We start from the raw sequence: 27473 nt of genomic DNA on the forward strand, positions 1-27473 counted from the left end.
AAACTGTGTGTGTTGTTTGTTTTAGAAGAATTTGGGAGAGTAATTGTCCAAGGTTCAATTTCCAGTGAGAGTGACTCTGACTCAGCTAAAACATTTAAAGAATTTGTGGTTTTCAGAATAAGCCTACTAAATTTAGGCCCTATGTCCCACAGCCTATCCCTTCAAGCACCACCCACCTCCTTTGGTATAGTCTGCTGTCTGCATGAGACTTTGTTACCGAAGTCTCAAGAGTTACCATCTCAAACTCATCAAATCGGAGCAGAAACAAATCCCCCTTGGTCATAAAACCTGACCTAAGAAGACCTAAATTTAAAATTTCTCAATTAAATTCAATAAATTTAATCCTATCAATTGCACTATCAGTTTCATTTTGTCCTCTTTATTTTAAAATTTTTCACATTTCCATAAGTCTTCTCTGTATAAACCAATAAATCATAGCAGCTTGAAAGAAAGGTGTTGCAATAATAATGGATGATTTTGTTCTTGTTGATTTGAGTAAGTTAAATTGTAAATGTTCACCGCAAGAATGTTCACCTATAGAATGTATTTGTGACACTTTTTTGGAACTGGATAATGTGCCATTTTAAACCTGGTAATTTGTACTGAGATGTAATCAATGTTCTCCTAGTAAAGGATTCTCTTGGCAGCAGACACTATACAATGATGGAATTGATGGAAATAAAAACTAAAAGAACTGTGGATGCTGTAAATCAGAAACAAAAGTAAAAGCTCAGCAGGTCTGGCAGCATCTGTGGAGAGAAATCAGTTAACATTTTGGGTCAAGTGACTGAGAACTGATGTTAGCTCGGAAAGCTGAAGTGGAATTGGGGGACTGTCAGGTGCAATATCTGTCTGGTAATATCGTTACCTCTGGGTAAGAAGGGTCAGGTTCAAGACTCATGCCTTCTTTAGAGGTGTGTCATATCTAAACAGGTTGATTTAGAAAATCTACAATGGTGCACTTTCACATCCGTTTTGACAGCAGTAAATCTTTAAATTAAATAAAGACTGTTATAAAAGTGTGAAGACAGACATGGCTGTCGTGGGCAGCATAGTAGGTGAGGAGACCGTAGAGAAGCAGTAGCAGACTTTTTAAAGTAGGATTTCAAAACACAACAATTACACCTGTGTGGGGAAAGAAAAACTGGGAAACATGCCACATCCCTGGCTGTCGAAGAAAATTAAGTATGGCATCAAATTAAAAGCAATGACATAGAATGCTGCAAAGATTAGTGGGAGGCTGCACCAGTAGGAAAGTTTTAGAAACCAGTGAAGAATAACCAAAAAAGGCAATAGATTGAAAGAGAAAATAGGATGCAAGAGTAATTGAGCAATAAGTATGAAAAACAGAATTTGAGCTTCCAAAATTATGTAGAATGGAGGAGAGAAGCTAAAATAACATCAGACTGAAGAAACCAGGAAATGGTGGAGGCTTTGAACTTTCTTTTTGACATGACATTAAAAACATTCCAATAGTAATATCAGAAAGTCAGGGGCACATGTAAAGTTGGAACTGAGTAATATCACTTGAGAAAAGTACAAGGAAAACTAATCTAGCAAATCCCCTAGAACTTGTATGCTGGCTCCGAGGGACTTAAAAAAAGGAGGTGATAAAATCAGTGGACAGATTAGTTACCATCTTCCAGAACACTCCTGATTCTGACAAGATCCCAATTGATTAGAAAACTGAAAATATAGCATAATCCACTGATTTATGGTGGTCACACCACTGTGAAAGAAAGGGAATCGGATTACTATAGGGAGTTACTACATCAGGTCACTAGTACAGAAGGCCCTCAGGGCCTATCCCTCTTTCCATTTTAGATATTGCTGGGGCAGATGGTTTCTTGAGGGAAAGTGGTACTAGCAGTGTCTTACCTGTGGGGTTGGGGAATGGTGTGGTGGTGGTTTTGGGGACTGAGTGTGCAGTGGGATTGAGGTAGGGGATTCTATCATAATGTGCATTGACAGATATTTCTACGATTGCAGATATGACACCAGGCTAGTATGTTGCTTCCTTGGTGTCAGGACCCAAGTTGTCACCGATTTGACTACAGGATATTCTGAAAGGCCAGAGTTCATGGTACAATAATAGTAATGACATGGGTAAAAAGGGTCCTACAACCAGAATATGTAAAACTAAGAATAAAATGTAAAAAGCATGATCTCAAAGGCAGTAATCTCGAGATTAGTCCCAACGCCATGCGTTAGCAAGATCAGTAGGCGAAATGGGAGAATTGATGGACATCAAAGAAGTGGCTGATCAAATAAAGCTGTACCGAAGAGGACAACAAAAACTTTCCTGAAGTGTTAGGGAAACAAAGGAGAATTAAAAGAAAGCAATACTAGACCACAAATGATGCCAGGGAAATTAATGGGATTAAAGATGATAGATCCCTAGGATCTGATAATCTACATCCCAGGATACCAAAGAAGGTGGCCGTGGAAATGACAAGTGTATTGGTTCCCATCTTCCAAAATTCTCTTATCTCCGGAACGGTCGAGGCAGATTGGAAACTGAAAAATGTATCCCTGCTATTTAAAAAACCAGTGGAGGACAAAAGGAAGCCAAGAAATACGACTGGTTAGCCTAACATCTCTATTAGAGGAAATACTGAAGTCTGTTTTAAAAAATAAGCTATGATGTTAGGTTACTTAAGTTACCAATGTAATTACAGTTATTTATTTCGAGTTTCTTTTGGTGCCTAAATTGTCTAATAGTTGCATTGCAATTTACAAATCATGCTAGTTGCACCTTGGTTGTAGTAGTATAATTAGCATTAGATTAAAGTAAACAATGGGGCGGCACAGTGGCTCAGTGGTTAGCACTGCTGCCTCACAGCGCTAGGGACCCAGGTTTGACTCCAGCATCTGGTGACTGTCTGTGTGGAGTTTGCACATTTTCCCTGTGTCTGCGTGGGTTTCCTCCCACAGTCCGAAGCTGTGTGGGTTAGATGAATTGGCCATGCTAAATTGCCTATTTTTGTTCAGGGATGTGTAGGTTAGATGCATTAGTCAGGGATAAATATAGGGTAGGGTAATGGGTCTGGGTGGGTTACTCTTCGGTATGGACTTGTTGGGCTGAAGGGACAGTTTCTACACTGTATGGGTTCTTTAAAAAAATTCTAATTCTAAACCTTTTTTGAATATTATCATTGTTGATCCAGTATAACTTTCAGTTTGTCATTCATATACGTATAGCTGTGGCTGAATTTCATCACCACTGTAGAATCCACATAGACCAAATTTGCTTCATAATGATATTGTAGTTCCTTTCTAAATATTGACTCAATCTCCAATTGATGCCCAATCTGATGTATTACCAACTTTGAAGCAGGTAGGCTTACTCTGGATGCTTCAGATTTAGTTTAGGCCTTCACATCTAATTTACATTTGCAGGTTAAATGTTAGTCCAAAGCAATTTCAGCTGTGCACTGCTGTTAAAGTTTTAGACTGCTATGTAAAGGAACAATTTTTGAATGATGCTGGTGACATTTTATCAATTCAGTCAGGGAATTAGTTAAAAATCCATCGGGAGCAAACGTAATACTTCAAAATAACAAGGGAATAGTCAGAAATCCCAAAAGTTAATGAGTGGATATTTGATTATGACAATTTCTTTTTGGTTTTGTAAATGACAATCATCTCTGTTTTAATGGCGTGCTTATAAGTTTGATGTTTGTGTTGAATGTTTTTAAGTATTGTGGATGGTAATGCACTGTTACTCAAAATATAAAAATCTTGTAGGGATTTTAAAATTTGAGCATGTTGCTATGGTGTACTATGTGTCACATGAAGAAAAGAGGAAATTGTCAGTGACATACAATCAAATGCATAATTTAACAAACCATGATAGTGATAAAGATTGTCTGATCATCAGAGGAAAAAAAGCAAGTTGGCTTCTTGGATGAATCTAATGTAGACACTGAGTTGAAAAAATAACTGATCCACTTTTTAAATATAAAGAAACAAATTGTCTATATCTTTCTGCCCGATTTGTTTTTAAGTGTGAACAAAATGATATCAGTGGGAGATCTGTCAATGCATTTGGTTTGTCAATGATTGTGTATAAATGTGGGCAGAGTAAGAAATAAAATTTGCACAGTAAAATACGATTTCATTTACCTTCTCAGCAGCTCCATTGCTCGTGCTGTGGTGTGAAATTTTCATTTTACACAGTTTGCAGGCAGAGCCTATGAATTATGCATTGAGCTAAAGAAATTCTCAATCTCCTGCTTTGTGCCATAAAAATGCATTTATCTAGGTTCCATCTCTATTACTAGGATGAATCTCAGATTCGGGAATATTTGATCGGATATGGTTTTAACTTCATTATTTGTTTCTGTTATTAAGCCTTTTCTGTGACGGTTACTTTGTCTGTCTGTCACAGGAGAATCTGGGTAGCTAGTGACTGGATTGTCATGCATTTTCCTTCTGTAATGGAATTTTTATTATCCGAACTCGTGGAAATCGTTATATCTGACATTTTAGACAAATGCATTGGAAAAATACAAACATGAGGCATTTAATGTCTTGCAGGTAGAGTGTGCCTGTACGTCTGAGAATTTTTTAAACTCAGAATTAGTTTTTGTTAAATTTACAAATTCTACTCCTTTTCATATAATGTGAATTAATGATCCATTAAATGAAGGGAATTGTTATAAAATCATCTGTGAAATGTAACTTGGTGTGACTTGCACATTGACAATCCTTGCTACTGAGAATGAGAAAATGAATGTATCATAGGACCAGAAGTAAGCCAGTCATCCCTTTGTGCCTGTTTAATCATACCATTAGATTGTGTCAGATTTGTACCATGACTCCATTCTAATTCAGTTGTGGCCCATGGAAGTATTCTCCCATCTGAAGTTGTGAGTTTGTGTCCCAATCCGGTGGGTAGAGTCAGAGAGGGCGAAGAAGGGCATCGCAAAGGAGCAGGAGGTTGAAGAGGAAGGATGCTGTAAGAGGAATGGACTGGGGAAGATGGGAGTGGGGGTGTGAAGAAGGGTGGTTTGTGGGATGAGGGAAAGAAGGGCACTTGAATGGGAGTAGGTTTTGCAGAAGGGCATTGCAAGGGAAGTGAAGATCAGGCATAAACTAACAAAGCAGTAACAGCCCGATTTTAAAATTTCATTTTTTAAGCATGTGATCGCTGTGTGTACAAAATACCCTGCAAGGACTGCAACAAACATTACATTAGACAAACCGACCGGAAACTAGCCACCAGGTTACATAAACACCAACTAGCCACCAAAAGACGTGACCAATTATCACTAGTATCCATACACACAGACGAAGAGGGAAAAGTCCAGTCAAAGAGGGCCATCAATTCAACTGGGACAATAATCCATTCTGGGACAGGCCAAAGAAAGAGACCGGTGGGAAATCCTAGAGGTCTGGCATTCAAACCGGAACTCCATTAACAAACGTAGATTTGGACCCCATTTACCAGCCTCTCAAACAGAATCAGAAATGATACCACTTACCGCAACAAACCAAGGCACGTAAATAGTAAGTAGGGCAGATTACCAACGGTTCACCGGAAGCTCACTGATGTTACCTAGCATGGTGATGAAATGCCTGAACACAAACTCACCAGCTTAGCAAACAAACAGACAACCCAGTGATATTTAATAGCTCACTGACCATAGGCTAAGTGTCAGTTGACTGGAGGATAGTAATGTAGTTCCTTTATTAAAGAAGGGCAGCAGGGATAGGCCACAATTACAGATCAGTTAGTTTGTCATTAGTGGTGCAGAAAGTTTTGGGAAAATATTCTGAGGGACAGGTTTAATCAATATTTGGAAAGGCAGTGATTGATCAGGGACAGTCAGCATGGATTTGTTAGGCACTTTTTGAAAAGAAACATAAATATATAGATAAAGTCGCTGATGTGGTTTACATGGACTTTAGTAAAGCCATGACAAGGTCCCACATGCAAATTTGATTCAAAATGTAAGAGCCCATAGGATCCATGGCAAACTAGATCCTAAATTGGTTTGCGAAGAGGTGAAGAGTGAGGGTGGAAGTTTGTTTTTGTATTTGGAAGCCTGTGACCAGCAGTGTACCACAGAGATCAGAGCTGGGAGCCTTGCTATTAATTACTTTGATCTGAATGTAGAATATATAATTAGTAAGTTTGCAGATGACAAAGATTTGGTGTCGCTAATGCGGAGGATGGTCTCTGGCTACAGTCTGATATTGAACAGTTGGTAAATTTTGGCAGACCAATGGCAGATGGAATTTAATCCTTATAAGCGTGAGGTAACATATTTTGGGGAGGTCTAATAAGGGAAAGATATACACAATGAATGGTGGATTCCTAAGGAGCACTGAAGTAGATAGGGCCCTTGGTGTACAAGTCCATAGATCCCTGAGGTATCAGCACAGTTGGACAGGGTGATGAAGCATGCAGGATGCTTGCCTTCATCAGCCAGGGCATAGAATATAGAAGCAACATAGAGCAGACCAAACACCCTCAAAATATATTAAGATGATAGCCTGGACCCAAATTCTTTCTTCTGTTAAAGGTATGTGTAAGGCATTAAATTCCACATATAATTCAGGCAAACCACTTGACTTCAACCAAAACCCACTTAAGGTTTACATTAGTTACATTAGAGTCATAGGGTCTGTTTGCATGCTGTACATCTCTTCAATCCAACCAGATATCCCAACCCAATCTAGTCCCACCTGCCAGCACCCTGCCCATATCCCTCCCAACCCTTCCTATTCATATACCCATCCAAATGCCTTTTAAATGTTGCAATTGTACCAGCCTCCACCACTTCCTCTGGCAGCTCATTCAATACACGTACACCCTCTGCATGAAAGAGTTGCCCCTTAAGTCCCTTTTATATCTTATCCCTCTCACCCTAAACCTATGCCCTGTAGTTCTGAACTCCCCGACCCCAGGGAAAAGACTTTGCCTATTTATCCTATCCATGCCCCTCATAATTAAAAAAAACCTCTATAAGGTCACTCCGCCTCTGCTCCAGGGAAAACGGCCCCAGCCTGTTCAGCCTCTCCCTATAGCTCAAATCCTCCAACCCTGGCAACATGCTTGTAAACCTTTTCTGAACCCTTTCAAGTTTCACAACACCTGTTGTGGTTCTGTTCACGAAGCTGGGAATTTGTGTTGCAGATGTTTTGTCCCCTGTCTCGGTGACATCCTCAGTGCTTCTGTGATGTTTCCTCTGGCGAACAGAACCACAACAACGAGCACCCGAGCTACAAATCTTATCACAAACTTTGAACACCTACGGGTGAGAGACGCTAAGACAAGCCAGGAAATGGGAATCCTCTGCCAACCACCTAAGCGCCACATAAGATATAAATGCTGGAGGAAACAGCACAGAAGCGCTTCACAGGAGGCTCCCAAGCACTGAGGATGTCACCTAGACAGGGGACGAAACGTCTGCAACACAAATTCCCAGTTCGGCGAACAGAACCACAACAACGAGCACCCGAGCTACAAATCTTCTCTCAAACTTTGTTCACAACACCTTTTCGATAGGAAGGACATTAGTTAAAATAAAGACAAAATAAAAACAATTCGCTTGACTGTAACTCTATCGAAATGCTTAACAAACTAATATACATTGGAACAATTAAATAATAGTTGTTAATGTAGTAACCTCACACAAATACACTTGACAAAGGCAAATTGAGTAAAATTGTCTCACGTGCAATTCTAGCAGCTGGTTGAGAACCTCAGCTTTTAGCTGTAACTGAGAACAGAATAAGAGTTTCCCCATCCAGCTTAAAGACCCCAGCAACTGTAGAAAGCTAAAACTAAAAATCCTGATTCTGTGGGAGTGTGACCCCACCCATTCAGGCTGCTTCTACTGTTACAATTTGTTTTGAAATACCCAAGCTCTTTCATATTGTTTCTTTTATTGGTTTTGTCTCAACTTTTCTTCATTTTTAAAAAAAAGAACAAGATACACCTCTTAAAAGCCATAGTATTGTTACACAAGTCCAGTTACAACTTTGTAAAACATTGGTTACGTCACAGGTGGAATACTGCATGCAGTTCTGTTCACCTCAATTTCAGAAGGATATGACTACACTGGAAATGTGGAGAGGTATTGTTGCCTGTGATGAAAAGTCTGTTAGATTATATTCCCTACATTGTGGAAACAGGTCCTTCAGCCCAACAAGTCTACGCCGACCCTCTGAAGAATAACCCACCCAGACCCGCTTCCCTCTGACTAATGCACCTAACACTATGGGCAATTTAGCACGGCCAATTCACCTGACCTGCACATCTTTGGACTGTGGGAGGAAACCAGAGCACCCGGAGGAAATCCACGCAGACACTGGGAGAATGTGCAAACTCCACACAGACAGTCACCCGAGGCTGGAATCAAACTGGAATCCTGGTGCTGTGAGATTACATTGCTCACCACTGAGCCACTGTGCCATGTTCTGAGGAGAGACCGGAGAGGTTGGGGTTTGTGTACCTTGGAGCAGAGGGGGCTGAGGCAGGATCTAATTTGAGATATACAAAATTGAGAGAGGCATAGACATAGAGAGGATTATGAGAGTCTTTTCTCGATAGCAGATGTGTCCTCTGGTCTTAGACACATGTTTAAGGTGAGGAGATTTTTTCTACCACCCTCTGGGTGGTAGAAATATGGAATATGTTGTTTTAGAGGGTGGAGACATACTCTTGCAACACTTGAGCATCTGGATGAATACTTTCTATGCCAGGACATAGGCTGTGGACCAAGTGCAGTTAAATGGCATTGTGTAGTTTGGTGTTCATTGGCCAACGTAGACATTGCGGGCCAAAATTTCTATTCCATCTGACTCAATCCTGACCCCTGGTCAGAAGTGCTATTATTAAATAAGATGTTATTGGAAGCCTTACCTGCCCCTCAAGCTGGGCATAGTGTCATGACAACAAGAAAGTGAAGTCTCCCTTGATGTCCAGCACCAATAAATCAGATTTTGTTTGTTATTGCATTGCTATTTGTGGGACCTTGTATGAAAAGTGACTGCATTTCCGACACTAGAACAAAGAAAATTACAGCACGGGACCAGGCCCTTCGGCCCTCCAAGCCTGCACTGATCCAAATCCTCTACCTAAACCTGTTGTCTATTTTCTGAGGATCTGTATTCCTCTGATCCATGTCCATTCATGTATCTGATTAGATTCCCTGCAGTATGGAAACAGGCCCTTTGGTCCAACACCGACCCTCTGAAGAGTAACTCACCAAGACCCATTCCCCCCACCATTTGTTTACTAATGTACCTAATAGTATGGGCAGATTAGCATGGCCAATTCATCTGACCTGCATATCTTTTGGACTGTGGGAGGAAACCCATGCAGACACTGTGAGAATGTGCAAACTCCACGCAGACAGTCACCCAAGGCAGGAATCGAACCTGGATCCCTGGTGCTGTGAAGCAGCAGTGCTAATCACTGAGCCACCGTGCCACCCTACGGTTTACTTTAATGCTAATTATATTATTACAAGACCAAGGTGCAACTAGCATGATTTGTAAAATGCAATGCAACTGTTAGACTATTTAGACACCAAAAGACATTTGAAATAAGTAACACTTTGTGTAATTACATTGGTAGTTTAAGTATCCAAATATCACATCTTTTGACAGACTTCAGTATTTCCTCTAATAGAGATGTTAGGCCAATCAGTCATAGTTCTTAGTTTTCTTTGTCTGCCACTGGTGTTTAAATGGCAGGGATATGTTTTTCAGTTTCCAATTTGTCTAGATACATCTTAAATGAGGCTATCATGCCCACCTATACCACCTCCACTGGCAACGCTTTCCAGGCATCCAAAGAAAAAAAAAATTTACAGCCCAGGAACAGGCCCTTCGCTCCTCCAAGCCTGAGCCGAGCCAATCCAAATCCACTGTCGAAACCTGTTGCCCAATTCCTAAGCATCCGTATCCCTCTGCTCCCCACCTACTCGTGCATCTATCCAGACGCATCTTAAATAATCTCTATCATGACTGCCTCTACTACCTCCGCTGGCAATGCATTCCAGGCACTTACCACCCTCTGGGTAAAGTATTTGCCGAGTGTATCCCCCTTAAACCTTTCACCTCTCACCTTGAAAGCATGACTTCTCGTTATTGAATCCTTCATCCTGGGAAAAAGCTTATCTCTATCTACCCCATCTTCTACCCTTCATGATTTTGTAGACCTCAATCAGGTCCCCCTCTTCAGTCTCCTTTTTTTTAGTGAAAATAATCCTAACCTACTAACCTATTCAACCTCTCTCTTCTTAGCTAGCACCTTCCATACCAGGCAACATCCTTGTAAACCTTGTCTGCCTCCACATCCTTTTTGGTAATGTGGCAACCAGAATGTACATTGTCTACCACTCTCTGTGTAATACCTTTCCATGCATATCTACCTTAAACTTTTCTCCTCTCGCCTTGAACTCATGGCCCCTAGTAAGTAAGCCCCCCACTCTGAGGGAGAAAGTTTCTTGCTATCCACTTTGTCCACATCTTATGATTTCATAGACCTCAATCACTCCCCCCACACCTGATCCCCAACCTCCGTCTTTCTAATGAAAATAATCCTAATCTTCTCAACCCCTCTTCATAGCTAGGCCTTTCCATACCAGGCAACGTCCTGGTCAACTTCCTCTGCATCCTCTCCAAAGCATCCACATCCTTTTGGTAATGTGGCGATCACTGTATGCCGTATTCCAAATGTGGTCGAACCAATGTCCTTTACGACTGTAACATGATCTGCCAACTCGTACGCAGTACCTTGCCGATGAAAGAATGTGTGCCGTATACCATCTTGATCTCTCTATCGACCTGCGTTGTCACTTTCAGGGTACAATGGACCTGAACACCCAGATCTCTCTGGACACTAATATTCCCCAGGGCTTTTCCATTTACTGTATAGTTCACTCTTGAATTGGATCTTCCAAAATGCATCACCTTGCATTTGCCTGGATTGAACCCCACCTGCCATTTCTCCACCCAGCTTTCTAATCTATCTATATTCTGCTGTATTCTCTGACAGTCCCCTTCACTATCTGCTACTCCATCAATCCTAGTGTCATCTGCAAACTTGCTAATCAGACCAGCTTTGCCTTCCTTCAGCTCAATTACAAATATCACAAACAAGTGGTCCCAACACTGTTCTCTATGGAACACGACTGGTCACACTTTTCTCCATTTTGCTAAACTCCCTTCCACTACTGCTGTCTCCTGCTGCCCAGCCAATTCTCTATACATCTAGCCAATACACCTGGGACCCCATGCAACTTCACTTTCTCCATCAGCCTACCATAGGGACCTTTTTATCAAACGCCTTATTGAAGTCCATACATATGACATCTACAGCCGTTTCCTCATCAATCAACTTTGTCACTTCCTCAAAACATTCTATCAAGTTGGTAAGTCATGACCTTCCCTGCACTAAACCATGTTGTCTGTTTCTAATATGCCCATTTTATTCCAGATGGGAATAGATCCTATCCCTTAGTGTCTTCTCCAGCAGCTTCCCTACCACTGACATCAGGCTCACAGGTTTGTGATTTCCTGGATTATCCATGCTATCCTTCAGTAAGGCGACAACATTAGCAATTCTCAAGTCCTCTGGGACCTCACCCATGTTCAAGGATGCTGCAAAGATATCTGTTAGGGCCCCAACTCTTTCCTTTCTCGCTTCCCTCAGTAACCTGGGATAGATCCCATCCAGACCTGGGGAGTTGTCCACCTTAATGCCTTTTAGAATACTCAACACGTCCTCCCTCCTTATGCCAATTTGACCTAGAGTAATCAAATATCTAACCCTAACCTTATCATCTGCCATGTCCCCCTCCATGGTGAATACCAATGCAAAATACTCATTTAGAATCTCACCCATTTTCTCTGACTCCACATACAACTTTCCTCCTTTGTCCTTGAGTGAGCCAACCCTTTCTCCATTTACCATATCGCTCCTTATATACGAATAGAAGGCTTTGGGATTTTAGATTAGATTACTTAGTGTGGAAACAGGCACTTTGGCCCAACAAGTCCACACTGACCCATCTAGACCCATTCCCCTACATTTATCCCTTCACCTAACACTATGGGCAATTTAGCATGGCCAATTCACCTAACCTGCACATTTTTGGATTATGGGAGGAAACCGGAGCACCCAGGGGAAACCCACACAGACATTGGGAGAATGTGCAAACTCCACACACACAGTTGGCTGAGGCGGGAATTGAACCTGGGTCCACCGGTGCTGTGAGGCAGCAGTGCTAGCCACTGTACCTCTTTGCTAAAGATATTTCATGACCCTTTTTAGCCCTCTTAATTCCTCATTTCAGATTGGTCATACTTTCCTGATATTCTTCCTAAGCTTCGTCTGTTTTCAGTCTCCTCGACCTTTTATATGCTTAGTTTTTCATCTTAACTGGTTTCCCAATTTCACCTGTCATCCATGGTTCTGTAATCTTGCCATTTCTAGCCCTACTTTCACAGGGACATGTTTGTCCTGCACTCTAATCAACCCCTCTTTCAATGCCTCCCACATATCGTATGTGAATTTGGAGATGCCGGTGTTGGACTGGGGTGTACAAAATTAAAAACCGCACAACACCAGGTTATAGTCCAACAGGTTTAATTGGAAGCACACTACCTTTCGAAGCACCGCTCCTTCAGGTGATCAGGACAATCAACTGATGAAGGAGCGGCGCTCCAAAAGCTAGTGTGCTTCCAATTAAACCTGTTGGACTATAACTTGGTGTTGTGATTTTTAACATAATATCATATGTGGATTTACCTTCAAACAGCTGCTGTCATCCACGTTCCTCAGCTCCTGCCAAATTTTGCTATAGTTGGCTTTCCCCCAATTTAGCACACTTCCTTTAGGATACTGTAAATCAGAATATTTAATAGGCTGTAAAACTATTCAATGATATCAAGTTATCAATATTGCAATATAAGTGCAAGTGTTTGTATCAATTTGTTCAAGTTCATTTCAGTTCCTAGCAAAATAATCTGACCTCCATCAAATTTTTGCAAAATAGCCAGCAACATTAGCCTCTTAGTGGGGAGGGGAGGAATTCCACAACCTTTTGTTGAAGAAATTACTCATTTCCTCAACTTAATTTGAAGTCAGATTTTTGAGTGAGTCCCCGTATTCTGGATTCATTAACTGGAAAATGTAGCTTCTCTATAGCAATAGTAAAGCCTCCCTCTATATCATTAAAATGTATCTTGATTTGTATCACTGTAAGCCTAGGGGCAAACAAGCCAAGTTTGAGCTCTTGGAACCCTAATTTCATTCTCGCATGCCCCCTTCAAAAATTAATCATAGAATCCCTACAGTGCGGAAGGAGGCCATTCGGTCCATCGAGTCCACACTTCTGAAGAGCACCCCATGTAGACCCCACCCCTGCTGTCCTGTGCCCATAACCCTGTAGATTAGGGAGAATTTAACTAAACTTCTGGTTGCATACCTGAAAATTGCAACTTTTAAGAACTTTAAACATGGCAATCAGTTAAAATTGAAGTTAGGTTCACTGTGACCTTAGCAGAAAAAAATTCCAATATTATACCCATTGTCTCTAAGGTGAAAAACAGTACTTTTAAATCACTAAATTCCCACACTGGTAAGTAACTGTTGAAATAAAATAAATTTGAAAACATGTTTTAAATATGTAACATTCTACTTAGAACATCCTTTGGACCCTTGGCAGCTCCCCTACATTGTTTTGCTGTGGCGTCTCCACATTTCTGGCAGCTACACTGAGGTGAGGAGAAGAGGCCTCCAAGCTATCTCCATGCCAGCACCTTGCCAGCGAGGGCAGAGAGCAACAAGGTGATGGCTGGAAGACAGGAGGGATGACTCTGTCATGTCTGGTTGGTGATTTGCAGTGGGCAGCCTAGGATCTGCTGGATGTTGGCTCCCTGATGCCAACCTTGGTCAGCAGTGCAGCACAGGAGGCAGCTCCAAATAAGAAAGCTGGACACTGGGAGTGGAAGAAGTCATGCTAAACTAGTACCAGTTAGCTCAGGTAGTGTTCTCAAGATACTATTAAAAACAAGTGCCGAACAAGATTTCTGATCCCAGTATCTCAGCAGCATTAAAGCTAAATAGCACTAAACAAGCCAACGTTAAATGCACAGTCCCTGTGTATATTTCCTGCAGTTTGATGACCAAAATTGAGTCTGGAGCTCCATCCATGGTTTGTGCTGAGTTAGCTGCACACAGTATGTTACCGATCTCCACAACCGAGCAAGGAGACTTAGTCTTCACTCTTGGTCTGACCAGCCTCTAAGCTGAAACATTGGGTGGAATCTTGTTGAGTCATAGGGGATCTCGTCATCCAGCCTTTACCAATGAAGGCTTGCAGACCCACATGCCAGTCAGGTAGTAGTGAGGCTACCCATAGGCAGAAGTCCTGACAAGTGAGAGCTATCAGCTTCCCATGCTTAGTAGCACCACTGAGCTGATGTTGGCTATTGGCAGAAGGAGGTCTCAGAGAACCAAGTTGTGATTTGTTATTGGAGAACTGTTCTCAGGTTGCGGCGGGGTGGGGGGGGGGGAGGTGAAGAATGGTGGCAGCAATGGCACACTGTGCCAAATGTCCAGCGCCTTCATAAGGCACTGATTGCATCAAATACATTATGGGAAAATATGTAGTAGAGCAGGAAGAGTAGAGAAGCTGTTTTTTTTTTTGAAATAGAGAAAGACTGCAAAAAGTTATGGAATAGTTTTGGGAGTCCTCATGTTTGAATCACAAAAAGCTAGCATCCACCTTCAGTGGGTAATTGGAAAAAGCAAAATGAATGTTGGACTCTATTTCAAAGGGAATAGAGTATAAAAGTAGGGCGGTTTTGCTGAAACAAAGCACAACTAGAATGCTGTGAATTGTTTTGGGTCCTTTATATAAGGAACAATATAATATCATTGGAGGCAGTCCAGAGCAAATTCAGTACGCTATTTCTGGCTTATGGAAGATCTTTGAAAAGAGGTTGGGTCTTTTTGGAGTTTAGAAAAATGAGTGACCTTAATGAAACATAGAAGATTTGTAAGGGAACTGACAACTGAATAGATGAGGAAAGGTGGTTTTCCCTGTGAGACAACTTCAGACAGGGAGGTTTTTATCTTAAAATAAGGGTCAAATATTCTGAGGGAAATAAATCGGTGGAATTCTGTACCACAGAGGGTTGTCAAGGCTGCGTTGTTAAAGGCTGAGTGAGATTTTAAATCGGTAAAGGAGTAAAGGTTAAAGGGAAAGATCAGAAAGTGGAGTTGACGATTATCAGATCAGCCAAGATCTTATTGAATGGGAGAGCAGATTCAATGGGCTGAATGGCCTACTTCTACAATGTCTTACCCACCCCCTGCAAGTGCCAAACCATCTACAGGGTAGGAGCTATTGGGAACAGCAAATTGCATCAAGCCTGTACGCCACTGGATTCATTGCAGCAACAATGGGCCTTGGCCACTTCCAATTTAGTTGACCAGTTTCATGTCATGTGCAAATTTTAAAATTGTGTTGTATATTGCTAAGTCTGAAGCATTAACAAATATCAGAGCCAGCAAGCGAGCAAAAAATTTATAATGATTAAAACACAATGTAAGTTATGAGTTATGACTAGGACTGAATAAAGCAGATTATTTTAAAAATTGTTTTGTCACATTTTGCATGTCTGTTTCTGGGTTAGCCTGTGAATTTTGCCTTGAGTGTTTATATGAGCATGTAATTCATCTACCAGACTGAAATTAATTCTTGGATTTTATTTGTTTCATTTTCATGTTTCAGGTTACCTAAGTACTTTACAGAAAGTGTGTGTCAATTTAAGAGTCTGTATTTAAGTATGTGTGGCTTTTGCCTTTAACCTTCAAAATCTTGCCCCTGTCAAATTCATTTATTGAGTAATAAGACAGCATTTTAAAAATGATTATCGGATATCTGAATGCATTGACCTGTTTCATAATGTTGTTCTAAGTTAAAACTTTCAAGAATATTAGGTAGCTTATTAAGGTTATACCATTTTTAAAGTGGTCTACTGAGATGGATAATTGTCAAAAGTGAACTTAAGTTAATGTAATTGCAATTCTCTCAAAAAATCAAAGTGTACATTTGTTCCCTTATACCTTTGTCTTCAAAGGTCCATGCTATATTTGTCAAGAAATGTGTGCCTTGAAATTTTAATAACTTAAAAATATACATATCGTAGCCAATGTTTTACTGAAGAGAGCTGTCTTGTGGAATATTGTTTTAGACTTTACTTTCAACCATCAACTTTTTTTCTTTGCCCAACCAGCTGAAAGTGTGGGCAGGTAGCAAGGTATTTTCTGACTGACAGACTCAACAGTCTATCCCTTTCACCAATGTGATGCAAAGATTAAGAAAGAAACAGTGAAGGACATGGGGTGATTTGAGGCAGGTTTGGTATTTTAACAAAAGGATAGAGACTGGGCAAGAGAGAGATTTGACTAAAGGAGTAAGGGAAGTAATAAACAATTTACGCCATCAAAAATAAGATTGCAGAGTTTAAATTCTTCCTTTCCTGGATAGAAAAGTTAAGAGGTTTGCATTATTGAGTGGCAGCTCAAACCTTCAACCATGAACTTGATTAATATTTGCATCAATTCGGGAAACTTGCGGGATGGTTGAGGGTAAGTAGCCATTTTCATAAGAATTAACTGTATGGCACAAAATGTCAAAAGGAATTCACAGGCTGTCTCTTCCTCGTCATAAATTGCTGAACAATGCACATATTAATACGTGTGTGCTGTGAAACTGTTATGATGCCAGCAGAATGTGGGCCAATATCCCATAACTGGCTACCATAATTGATTATCACTCATCAATCTCTCTACAATCTTTAAAATTGTCAATGACCCCATTCTTCTGTCACTCTCTCTTCCATCTCACTGGCTCTGCCTTCATTTTATTACATGATTGTGAACTATTTGTCATTGAGCATCTCCAGTTAGGACTTCTCTTCCTCCTTGAATATGGTTATTTTTGGAGTACACCTGTGGTTTCAGCCTTGGATCCTTTCATTTGCTCATCAGTAATTTGCTCATGACAACAACGTGAGCATACATGAGGTTAGATTCTGTAAATATTTATCAGGACCCCTGCTTCTATTAATTCAACAAATGTATCCCACCTGACCCCATGTCCTTTCCGGAACATCCCCCTAATTTACATTTACATTTACATAGTGTTATGTCCATTTGTTCCATACTTTTATCATTGCCAAGACTCAACAATTCAATAATTTCTGGTCCATTTCCCACTCTCCACCCTCTGTAACCAAAGCTCAACAAACATTTTACATTTGGTACCTTCTCCTGTACCAAGTCCTACTTTCACATTACCACTGTACTCAAATTTCTCAAATTAAAAATTCTCACACTTGTGCTTAATTCCCTTCATAGGCTAGCCCTCCTGATCTGCTTCATCCTACCTAACATTTCATCTCTCTGGCCACTTGTGTATGGCCCTTTACTTGCCCTTCTAGTGTCTCCTGTGTCTTCAATTGCTGAGGCCTCATGATTTGGAATTCCCTTTCTAAACCTTTTATCTCTTCCTCCCTACTTCTTTAACCTGACATTTTCCTCACTGATGTTTCTTTCTTTGAGTTATTTTAGTTGCACTTCTGTGAAATACTCTGGGACATTTTTTTTCAATTTTAAAGTTGTACATATCTACAAATTGTGATATTATCCTCACCTTCCCCTCTTTTCCCCCTCCCCCCCCCCCCCCCCCCCCCCCTCCCCCCCTCCCCCCCTCCCCACCTCTGAGCTCACCTTGAGGACCCAGCTCCTGCTCTCTGTACCCTAATCTTATTAAATCAATGGCCAACTGATTTCTCTTCCTGCCTCTAACCTTAAGAATTCCCACTTCTCAAGTACTCAACTCCCCAGTAAATCTGTCGCCATCACCACCCAGTAAAACACTCTTCAGCCCTTGCAAGCTCCCATTTCATTTTTGAATTTTCCTTCCTCTCCAGTGTACTTGATTGTAGCCTCCTAAATCCATGCATCTCTTTTCTGCATTCCATGTTTTTGCTGCTCAAATGTGGTTTTCGCTGTGACCACAGTGCTGAAATGACCCTGATCTGAGTAACAAATACATTGTTCTTTCAAGACTTCTCATCCTTGTATTTTTTTCAGCTATGGATACCAGCTTCCTGTTATGCTTCTGCACTGCTTCCCACCTGTGTAGAGCCATCACCATTCTTGTCCATCTGAACCTAGCCATGAATCATCTGCAGTGCCTTCTCTACCCTTTGCCACACATTTATCCCTGGAGTTCCCCAATAATCTATCCTTGGCCACCACCTGTTTATCATCTGTATGCTGCCTCTTATGTCATCACTCAAAAACACATCACATTCCACATGAATGCTGACCGTACCCAGTTCTCTCAAACCTTCCACATTAGCCATTTGAGATGCTGCTTGTCCAATATTCAATAGTGGATGAGCAAAAATTGCCTGCAACTAAATACTGAGATGTCCTAGACATTGGTCAGGATTTTTCATCCTGCATCTTTGCTGACAGCAGCAATCTTACAGCTATTTTAAATTCTGAGGAGCATAATTAACTGGAAATGAGGCTTCTGCCCTTCACTTGTGTCTCAGTGCTGCCAACCAATCTGATTGTCCTGTGTTTTCGCCATTTCAGCAGTGTCAGTGGCAGCACGTATTTGGTCTGTGAATCCACAATAGGTCAATGTAAAATGCTCATTGTTTTCAATTCCACCACGAATGCAATTCCAAACCATTACAGCAAATAATTTCTACCCTGTTATCTGAATGAATATTTCTACATGTTTTGCAAGATAAGTTTATCATAACAAGTACAAAACATTAAGTTATTTTCAACCGATCCATTTCGGAACATGAGCTATCAAACCTGGGTAACTGAGCACGTAGTTGACTAAAGTTGACCTTCGGTCTTTGATCTTCCTTTGTGTACCACACCAGTCTGAATTATCTTGAACTCTAATTGGCTGGTCATGGAAAGCGTGAGTTCAATTTCAGATTGGCTAAACCGGCTGAAGCTAATTCCTAATTGGGTTGTTACTGAGAACACTTCTTACTATCTCCTGGTTCTTTTTTGAAATGTAAGTCAAAGATTTTTTTTCATGACACCTTGGCCCATTTACCTTCCAAATTCATAGATCTCTACCAAGGTGATGTGGCGTTAGTAAATTGTTCATTCTGCTTTGAGTATGTAGTATAATCTCTCTTTCCCAACAACCCCCCACCCCCCCCCCCCCCCACCCCCCAGTAATGTTATACCGTATATACTTCCCAATACGATATATTCAAGGATTCTCATATTCCAAAGCCTCTTCATATCCTTAAACTAAAAGAATCATGAGTCCATAATTATTGTTGCCTAAAACTAATCAAACTATTAATTACCTAATTAAATTAATAACATAGGCCTGTCACATGCTTTAAGCTACAAAACAACAATTTTAAAGCACAGTTGTACTTATAAGAAAAAATCTTTTATCTAAAATTAGTTTCACATGCTTACTCCTTAACGGACTCAGGCATAAAACCATAAACCCTACTTTTAACTGGGGCCATATTGCTATTCTTTACAGAAAGTCTCTGTAGAAACTAACCTCAGTCAAAGTACAATTTAGTTCATCACTTCCTTTAATTAAGTCAAAATTGTGGAAAAATAACTCAATCCTACATCTGCCTCAGCTCATTCACTGAAAGTCTGATTTGTGCATGTGTTACCTCTGGATTTGACTGTTCCACTGCTCTTCTGGTCACCCTTCCGTTTTCCAAACTCCAAAACCTTCCTCTCACCTAAGCTTTGCTGACCATGTCCTGTTTTACACCTGTGTCCCAGTTACACATCCTGACCGTGCTCACTGTCCTCTGACAGCTCCTAAAACAACACTTTGATTGTATGATTCTTATCCTTGTTTCCAGCAGCCTTCATGGCATTGTCTGTCTGTCTTGCTGTCTGGCATGCTGGCTCCTTCTGGCTCTGCCTGTCTTCTCTGTCTGGCCTGTCTGTGCCCCTCATGATTTTATTAACCCCCATAAAGTCACCTCCCAGCCTGCAATGCTCCAGGGCAAACAGCCCCAGCCTATTGTTGTTTGATAGGATCCTAAGAAGAGGTTTGGGATATTTTTGTGAAATTAGAGGGACTCTCTAATTTCACTGTCAGGGTTACACTTGCATACTTACAGTCCATCAGTTTGTTTATTTGTCACCACTCGAGTTCTTGCCATCCACCCTCTTGTAGCAATATTTGGGCATCCAGCCAAGACACAAGAAAGGTAAAGAAATTGCTTTTGTTAATGTCATTCCTGGTGGCATTTTCCTAAATTGTACAAGTGTGTGAAACTGAGCAATTTAATAAGTTGCAATATTGTTCCCTGGGTCTACTGTTTGTCACATTCTGTCCTGTGGCAGAGAATTTTCTGCACTCTGGCTCTATCAGTACTACGTTTTGGTTGTTGTTAATAACATAGCACTTAATTGACGGTGCTTGCGAGTAGCATATGACTATGTGAATCTTTGTAAGAGTCACAGAGGATCTTTCCAGTGGTTGAACTTGTTAACCCAGACCGTAAATCTCACATACTAGACTACCTTAAACAGTAGCAATGGAGATGCAGCAATTGGATTTAGCATCTTTGGGTTAAGGGCAGGAAATTCCACTCGTTTTTTCCTTGACAGCCAACTGGTGATTGACTGGAAGTGCACACATTTAACACTTGTTGAATGAGAGAAGGATTGAATTCTGCTGTGATGCCATCCAGAACTGAACAGTTGGTTAATCCTGTGTGTCTTTGCTTGTGCATGCAGAATGACAACTTGGGTTAAACATCAATCAAGATGTTAAGTATCAAGAAGTTTTTGAGCTTTGGACCCATTCTTTACAAGGAATCTAATGGCTTTATGAGAGAGGAGGATAAACAATATAATGAGGACACTAATCCACCTTTTTCTGCTGTCATTACCTCATTGAGTTGTTTCAGAAGAGGAATTGTGGTCAAGAAATAGTGAACACTCCTTGCAATATATTAGTCTGAGCTGAGCTTTGCCATGGATGTCAATTTTAATTTTAAAATCTAAATGATTTTAAGTACTGTGGAAACTTCTGTTTCGCTTTCTAACGTAAGCTTTCATTTGACCTTTAAATGTAAGCTACTCAATCATACAACACTGAACTTGTTTGAAGATGAGGTAAGTCACCAGTGAAGGGTTTGCATCAAGCACTTTCAGGTTAGGTGCATCTTATGTTGGCTGCAGAATAAGACTTTAGTCACTCGTTCCAGTGTTGTGCCTTAAACTTCAGAAGAATTTTCCTGAAGCTCTGTGACATTTCAATTTTTCACAAAGCTATCCTGAGATTGCTAAATGATGGACTGTTTTCTTTTTGCTGCAGACCTTGCTCCTCTTAAAACTATATTGAGACTGTCCAAATTCATTTTTCTTGGGATCCCTTCTGGCATCAGTAAAAAGTGACTGTCATCTCATCAGTCTGGATAGGCTTCAAGCCAAAACCCCAGAGAAATTGAAGTGCATATTTCTTACCAAGTCTGCCAACAGTTCCTCTAACACATGCAGCAGTAACAAAATAATTTGTTTTTTTTTTAAATTTAATTGTTGGGTTATTTTTCTCTAAAATGTTTGATTCTTCTTAGTGCAGTTCTTTATTCATTTCATAATCTAACATTATGAAATACAGTCTCAATTTTTAAGAATTATGGAAAAATGAATGCTGTCTAATCTGTTCAATTTTGAACTGATATTATAATGTACGTTTATTAATATTGTGGATACACTGAAATAGAAAAGGGCTATGAAAATTGTTGAGTAATGTTGCATCTGCAATTTTAGATGACAGACTTGCTTTAAAATTTTATTTTTTGCTTAATATATTCCTAAGCATATTTAGACCCTGCATTTATTTTACATTTACTTTATTTTGCGTGATTTTTCTCAAGTTAAATACTATTTTGAGTTGCTAAGGAAATCTTATTTGTTTAACAGAAAGAAGAGAAAAAAGCAGTATCAGTGGTCAAGACTGCCAAACAGGAAATTTCACTGTTGGATTTGGTTGACTGTAAGTGTGGATACAAAGACGTGCAAAGTAGTGTTAAAACTGAGCATTTAATTATCCAGTTGATTATAATATAAACTGTGATGAGGTTTTTTTGGAAATAAACTCACTGATCATTTAACTAGGTGCAATCAATGAAATGGGGGCAGTTATAGAAATATTTATTGCATTTTGTTATTTCGTGGTTCAACAGCTGTATAGTTCGACTTAAGTAAAATTGAAGTTTCCAATTTCTGTGTTTTAACAATTAATGAAATTTTATTCTATTGACAAAAGGTAAAATGAAATATGAACTTTAGCCAGTACAGTGCATTAATACAACTATTGTTTTAACTGACCTATTCTTGGTCAGGAGGTAATGATATGCCTTTTTGTATTTCTAATTTAGACTTTATCTTGCTGTCTTGTAGTTTCTGATGTGTCAACACCAGTCACCCTCCCGAAACCAGTAATGGCTTCAAGATTAGCAGCTGATTTAGAAGGATTATCGCTTTCCAGTACTGCTGCTGTCATTGATGTAAGTATATGCCAGTGGCTATTTTCTGAATGTTGAATGTATTTAATGGCTTTCAGGCAATGTCCTTGCTCTGAGAAATATTAGAATTGCTAGGCAAGGAAAGCTAGGTTCTTCTAGTTTTCCTGGCATTCAATTATACAGTGGAATTGTGCACTCATAATAATCAATCTTTCATTGTGAATCTTCAATATGTACAAAAATAGTCCCTAGCTGGAGAGCTTTAGGAACTGTCAATTCAGAGTCACCTGATCCTCCCAAGCCTGCCAAACTTAGAATGCCATATATTCTAATTACACAGCTTGTATCCCAGACAGTCAACTGAAAATTTGTGGGGTTGCAAAATTAGTTCCTAAAATATGGTTCTAAAAAATGGAAAGATTTTCAGAGTCTAGGAATAATCCTTGTTTTCTAGTATACTAAAAATAAAAAAAAACTTGGCCAGTCTGGTGGCAATTGTGGAGAGAGAGGAGCAGATATAACATTTCACATGGAACATGATCCTTCTTTGGAACTGGGGAGACCATAGTTATTTAGACTGTGTGTAACTTGCCTCAACTCCTGAAAGCCTGTCCACCCATTTACAAGGTACAAATCAAGAGTATTTGGAATACTCCCTATTTGCATAGATAAGGGCAGCTCCAACAACAACACTCGAAGCTTGATACCATCCAGGACACAGCAGCCTACTGGATTGACATTGTATCTAAAAACATTGTCTCCCTCCACTGATGTGCAGCACCAGCAATGTGTACCTCCAAGGCTCCTTAGCACCTTTTCAAACGCACAGCTGTTACCATCTCCAACGCTAAAGCAGCTGATAGATGAGACCACTGCCACCTGCAAGTTTCCCTCCAAGCAATTCACCATCCTGACTTGGAAATAAAACATCACAGGTACTGGCCTTCAGCCCACCATGATGCCATTCAAATCTAATTCCTTCTGTGGTTCATAACTGTTCTTTTCCTTGCCTGTTCATGTGTCTGCCTGAATATCACTTACACATTGCTACCATATCTGCTTCTACCAACTCCTCCTGTCTTAGTCCATTCCAGGCACCTACCACCCTCTGCATAAAAACCTTGTCTTGTACATTTCCTTTTAACTTGACCCTCTCACCTTAAACCAATGGGTGTTCCCCCTCAAAAATTGACATTTCCATTCTGGGAAACAAAGACTCTGACTTTCCACTCTACCCATGCATCTCATAACTTTATATACTTCGATCTAGTCACCCCTCAGACCCTGACACTCTACCAAAAAATCCAAGATTGTCTAATCTATCCTTCTAGAGCATACACACCGATCCAGGCAACATTCTGGTAAACTTCTTTTGCACACTCACCAAAACCTCCACATCTCTGCTACAGTATGGTAACCAGAACTGCACAGCACTCCAAATAGGTCAAACAAAATTTTTATACAAGTATATTGCAATTCCTTCATTGTCACTAGGCTAACATCTGGGAATTCCCTCCCTGGTTGTCCCTACACTAAGTGAACTGTAGTGGTTTAAAAGGCAACTCCCCACCACCTTCACAATAGCAGTTAGGGTTGAGCAATAAATACTGCCTAGCCAGTGATTCCCCATTCCCTGAATGCATTTACAGTGGGTCAGCTGTGCTGAAAGCAGACCAAGCCAACCAGATATCATCTATGCATGTGTGTGATAGAGAGGAATCATCCCAAAAAAGACAGTTTATGGTCTAAAGTTCTTGAATTCTAATGTTGAATGCAAAAACTGTAATGTTCGTATACTGAAAACGAAATGCTACCCCTGTAGCTTTTGTTGGACTTTGCTGGAGTGCTGAAACTAACATAGGGCAGTAATATGATCTCAAGAGCAAGATGGTAATTCAGAAAGGCAAGTGACTAGGAGGTCAAGGTCATGTTTCTGGACCGAGTAGAAGTGTTGCATGAAATGGTCACTCAGTCTGTTTGTTGGTTCAGTGTACAGGAGACAATTGCATTGAGCTCATCTAAATGGTGGAGCTGGCTTAAGGGGTCAAATGGCCTACTCTTGTCTATTGACCTACTCCGGTCTATGCTCTGTGTTTCTATATTTCTCCTCACCTGAAAATATTCAACCTGTGCTGGGCCACAATTATTTCGTAGCCTATCAACCTCTAGTATTTTAGCTGAGTGATGTATCTTAAAGCATATGCTTTGCCCTTGGTATGAGCAAGCTATTTTATCATGAGTTTTGTAGCTGCTTGTGGTCTTGTACTGACCAAATATCAATACCTCCACATTGTCAGCAGGGATTGCAGGATAATAATTTGGATGGAAATCTGGCAGATTTTTCCTGCATAGAATCAAATACTTCTAGGATTACTTGTGTGAGATCATGTCTTATGTGCTAACTTTCTTCCCATAAATTTCATCTACTTGCAACAAAACATGGCTGAGTTGTCAGGATAAGTTATTTATTAAATGTAGAATCTGGCAATATAATTTGCAAGTATCTTGATCAAAGTGGGCTTTTATCTCCACTGGGGTGAAATTATATAAGAGAAAATCATTTTAATGAGGTGAATTGTGCATTGATTTGTTACTTTTCGATCAGGAGATGTATGTAATAAAATGGATTGGAATTCTGTTTTTCACTTTAATCTGAATTGACATCATGCTCCCAATCCAGTGGGCCAGAAATGTTCTCACATGAACCTACAGCACTGCAGCTTTTGGGGTTGCAGTTTTAAATCCTCGCTGTTGTAATTGAATGTCAAGTGGAACTAAGAATTCAGATTGTGGTAATATCTGTAGCTGTGATAGATGTTGGAGAAATGCTGGGTTGGTTCAGTGCTGTCAACAAAATCTTGAGATGGGCTAATCATTTATGTTTTTAGCAGAGAGTTATGCTCAACCAAACAATGTAACAAATCTGAGGTGAAGTTTCTCAAATTTTGTATAGAGAAGTGATAACTGTTTTATGACTTGGGTCGCTTATACATTGTGCAGATTTACTGAAATAGGGAGGGTGGTGGTGAAGTTCTCATATCAATGGGCTCATAGACCAGAAACCCAGGTTGATCTAGGTATAGGAGTTTGATCCCACATGGCAGATGTGAAATTCGAATTCAGTTTAAGAATCTGGAATTAAAAGCTAGCCTAATGGGAAAGTATGTAACCATTGTTGTAAAATCCTAACTAATTTGATAATATCCTTCGGAGAAGGAAATCTGCAGTTTATATCTGGTCTGATCTATATGCGACCCCCAAGCCCACAGCAATGTGATTGACTCTGAACTGCAATTAATGTTGGCCAAGCCAACAACATCAATGCCCCATGAATTAATAAAATAAATGGTGGACATATCACAATTTATTGTATCTTTTCCTGCTTTGACGCCCATAGAAACTGAATTTCTTGGATCAGTTAGCCATGGATACTTTTTTAAAATGTTATTATTTTTGCTCTGTCCCAGAACACTGGTGCCAATTGAAATACACTCAATATAGTATCATATAGTTTAGATGAGGCCAGTTAATTGCATCTTTCCAGTAAAGTCCCTTCAGTCCATCACACATGTTAGCAGTCTATTTAAAAAGGAACAGTTTCTTCATTTCCCCCTTTTAGCCCATATACTGAGATCTTAAAGGGACTGCATAATTTAACAAATAATCTCTCTACTGCAAAAGACAGACTAGTTTGAGGGAACAGAGGTTGAGTGATGTTAATAAGGTAGAAGTAGGCAGCTTTTGTTTTGGAGCAAATATGTTCACCCTACTACTCATCCCTTGCAATCACTGTCACTGGTCTTGCCATCATAACCTTGCAGTTTGTGTCTCAAAATGTGATGATGCTTTTCCAAAATAACAAGGTAGGGAAGATTGAACTGGTTATTGTCACCTCAGTGAGTTTTAACAGGAGGGAGAAGAGGATTATTTCAGTAAAGCATTCTTACGAAATGGTTTTAAGGACAATATGTAGGGTACAGCTGTAGTGTCTCACACAGCACTTTAACGGTTTCATTTCCAGGCGACATACATAAAAATATATGCATGTATGTTCATTGGTTCTTTCCTGAATTTGCTTTGACCCATCCACTGTTACATGCTTGGTTATTTAAATCAATTGTTTATTGATGTGCTTGGTTAATATGCAGACTTTGGTAAGGCTGCTACCAATTTGAAGGAACCTGTTTCTTACGTCTTTCAAGTCTTGTATTTGCTCAAAGAATGTACCAGTTTGTAGCAAAATTATTGATTTCCTATTTCATATTTTCATGCTTTTCACACTTGTTTCAATGCTCAAATATAACTTGGAAAAATATTGTTGCTTTCCATTGATGCTTGTACAGTGGCACCTTTATAATATGAATTTGTATTAATTGGTTTGGAATACTTTTTAAAACATTTTTCACTTGAATGTTCAGTCATAAATACTTGTATATTTTATGATATCCTGCTTTTCTGATATGTGTAAATGCATTTTGGCATTGTTTCATATGAAAACCAGCACGGATTTGGTGCATATATAACAGATTAGTTTGTCTATTTGTGTTGGATTCCAGGTCATTCGATATCGTTGGTTCCTCATTCTTTCTTGAAAATAGGTCAAATTTTCGGATTAAATAAGCGTTGGTCATTAGTAGATCAATAAACATCGGTGCCATGTGTAGGGCAGCTACTATACATCAATACAATTTGGGGAGAATTGCACTCAGCTTCTTGGAAGGATCATTATTCCTTTTCATTTGCAATCTGTAGAATTTATTTAATCAGTTACAGGACCTTTCCCGAGGTTGGTAACTACAATACCTATTGTAATTTTGTTTTCATCCCAATATATAAAAGGCAATGACTTGTCTATCAATAGTTCTTTTTTGTTAATCCTGAGACAGTGAATTAACCTTAAATTGCTACTGTTGGAATTGAAGCAAGCCATG

The 27473-nt window shown here is 39.9% G+C and overlaps 1 protein-coding gene across 1 annotated transcript in view; it reads left to right on the plus strand.

Annotated features, from left to right (window-relative positions):
* The window catches only part of ap3b1a (adaptor related protein complex 3 subunit beta 1a), a 314446-nt gene that overhangs the window by 193952 nt on the left and 93021 nt on the right, over positions 1–27473 (plus strand). Inside the window, exons 21-22 of the mRNA XM_072547465.1 lie at positions 21998–22070; positions 22478–22584. Of these exons, the coding sequence (XP_072403566.1) occupies positions 21998–22070; positions 22478–22584 (180 nt within the window). The remainder of the gene's footprint in view (positions 1–21997; positions 22071–22477; positions 22585–27473) is intronic.

Source organism: Chiloscyllium punctatum, chromosome 2 (assembly GCF_047496795.1).
Source record: "Chiloscyllium punctatum isolate Juve2018m chromosome 2, sChiPun1.3, whole genome shotgun sequence".
Classification (NCBI taxonomy): Eukaryota; Metazoa; Chordata; class Chondrichthyes; order Orectolobiformes; family Hemiscylliidae; genus Chiloscyllium; species Chiloscyllium punctatum.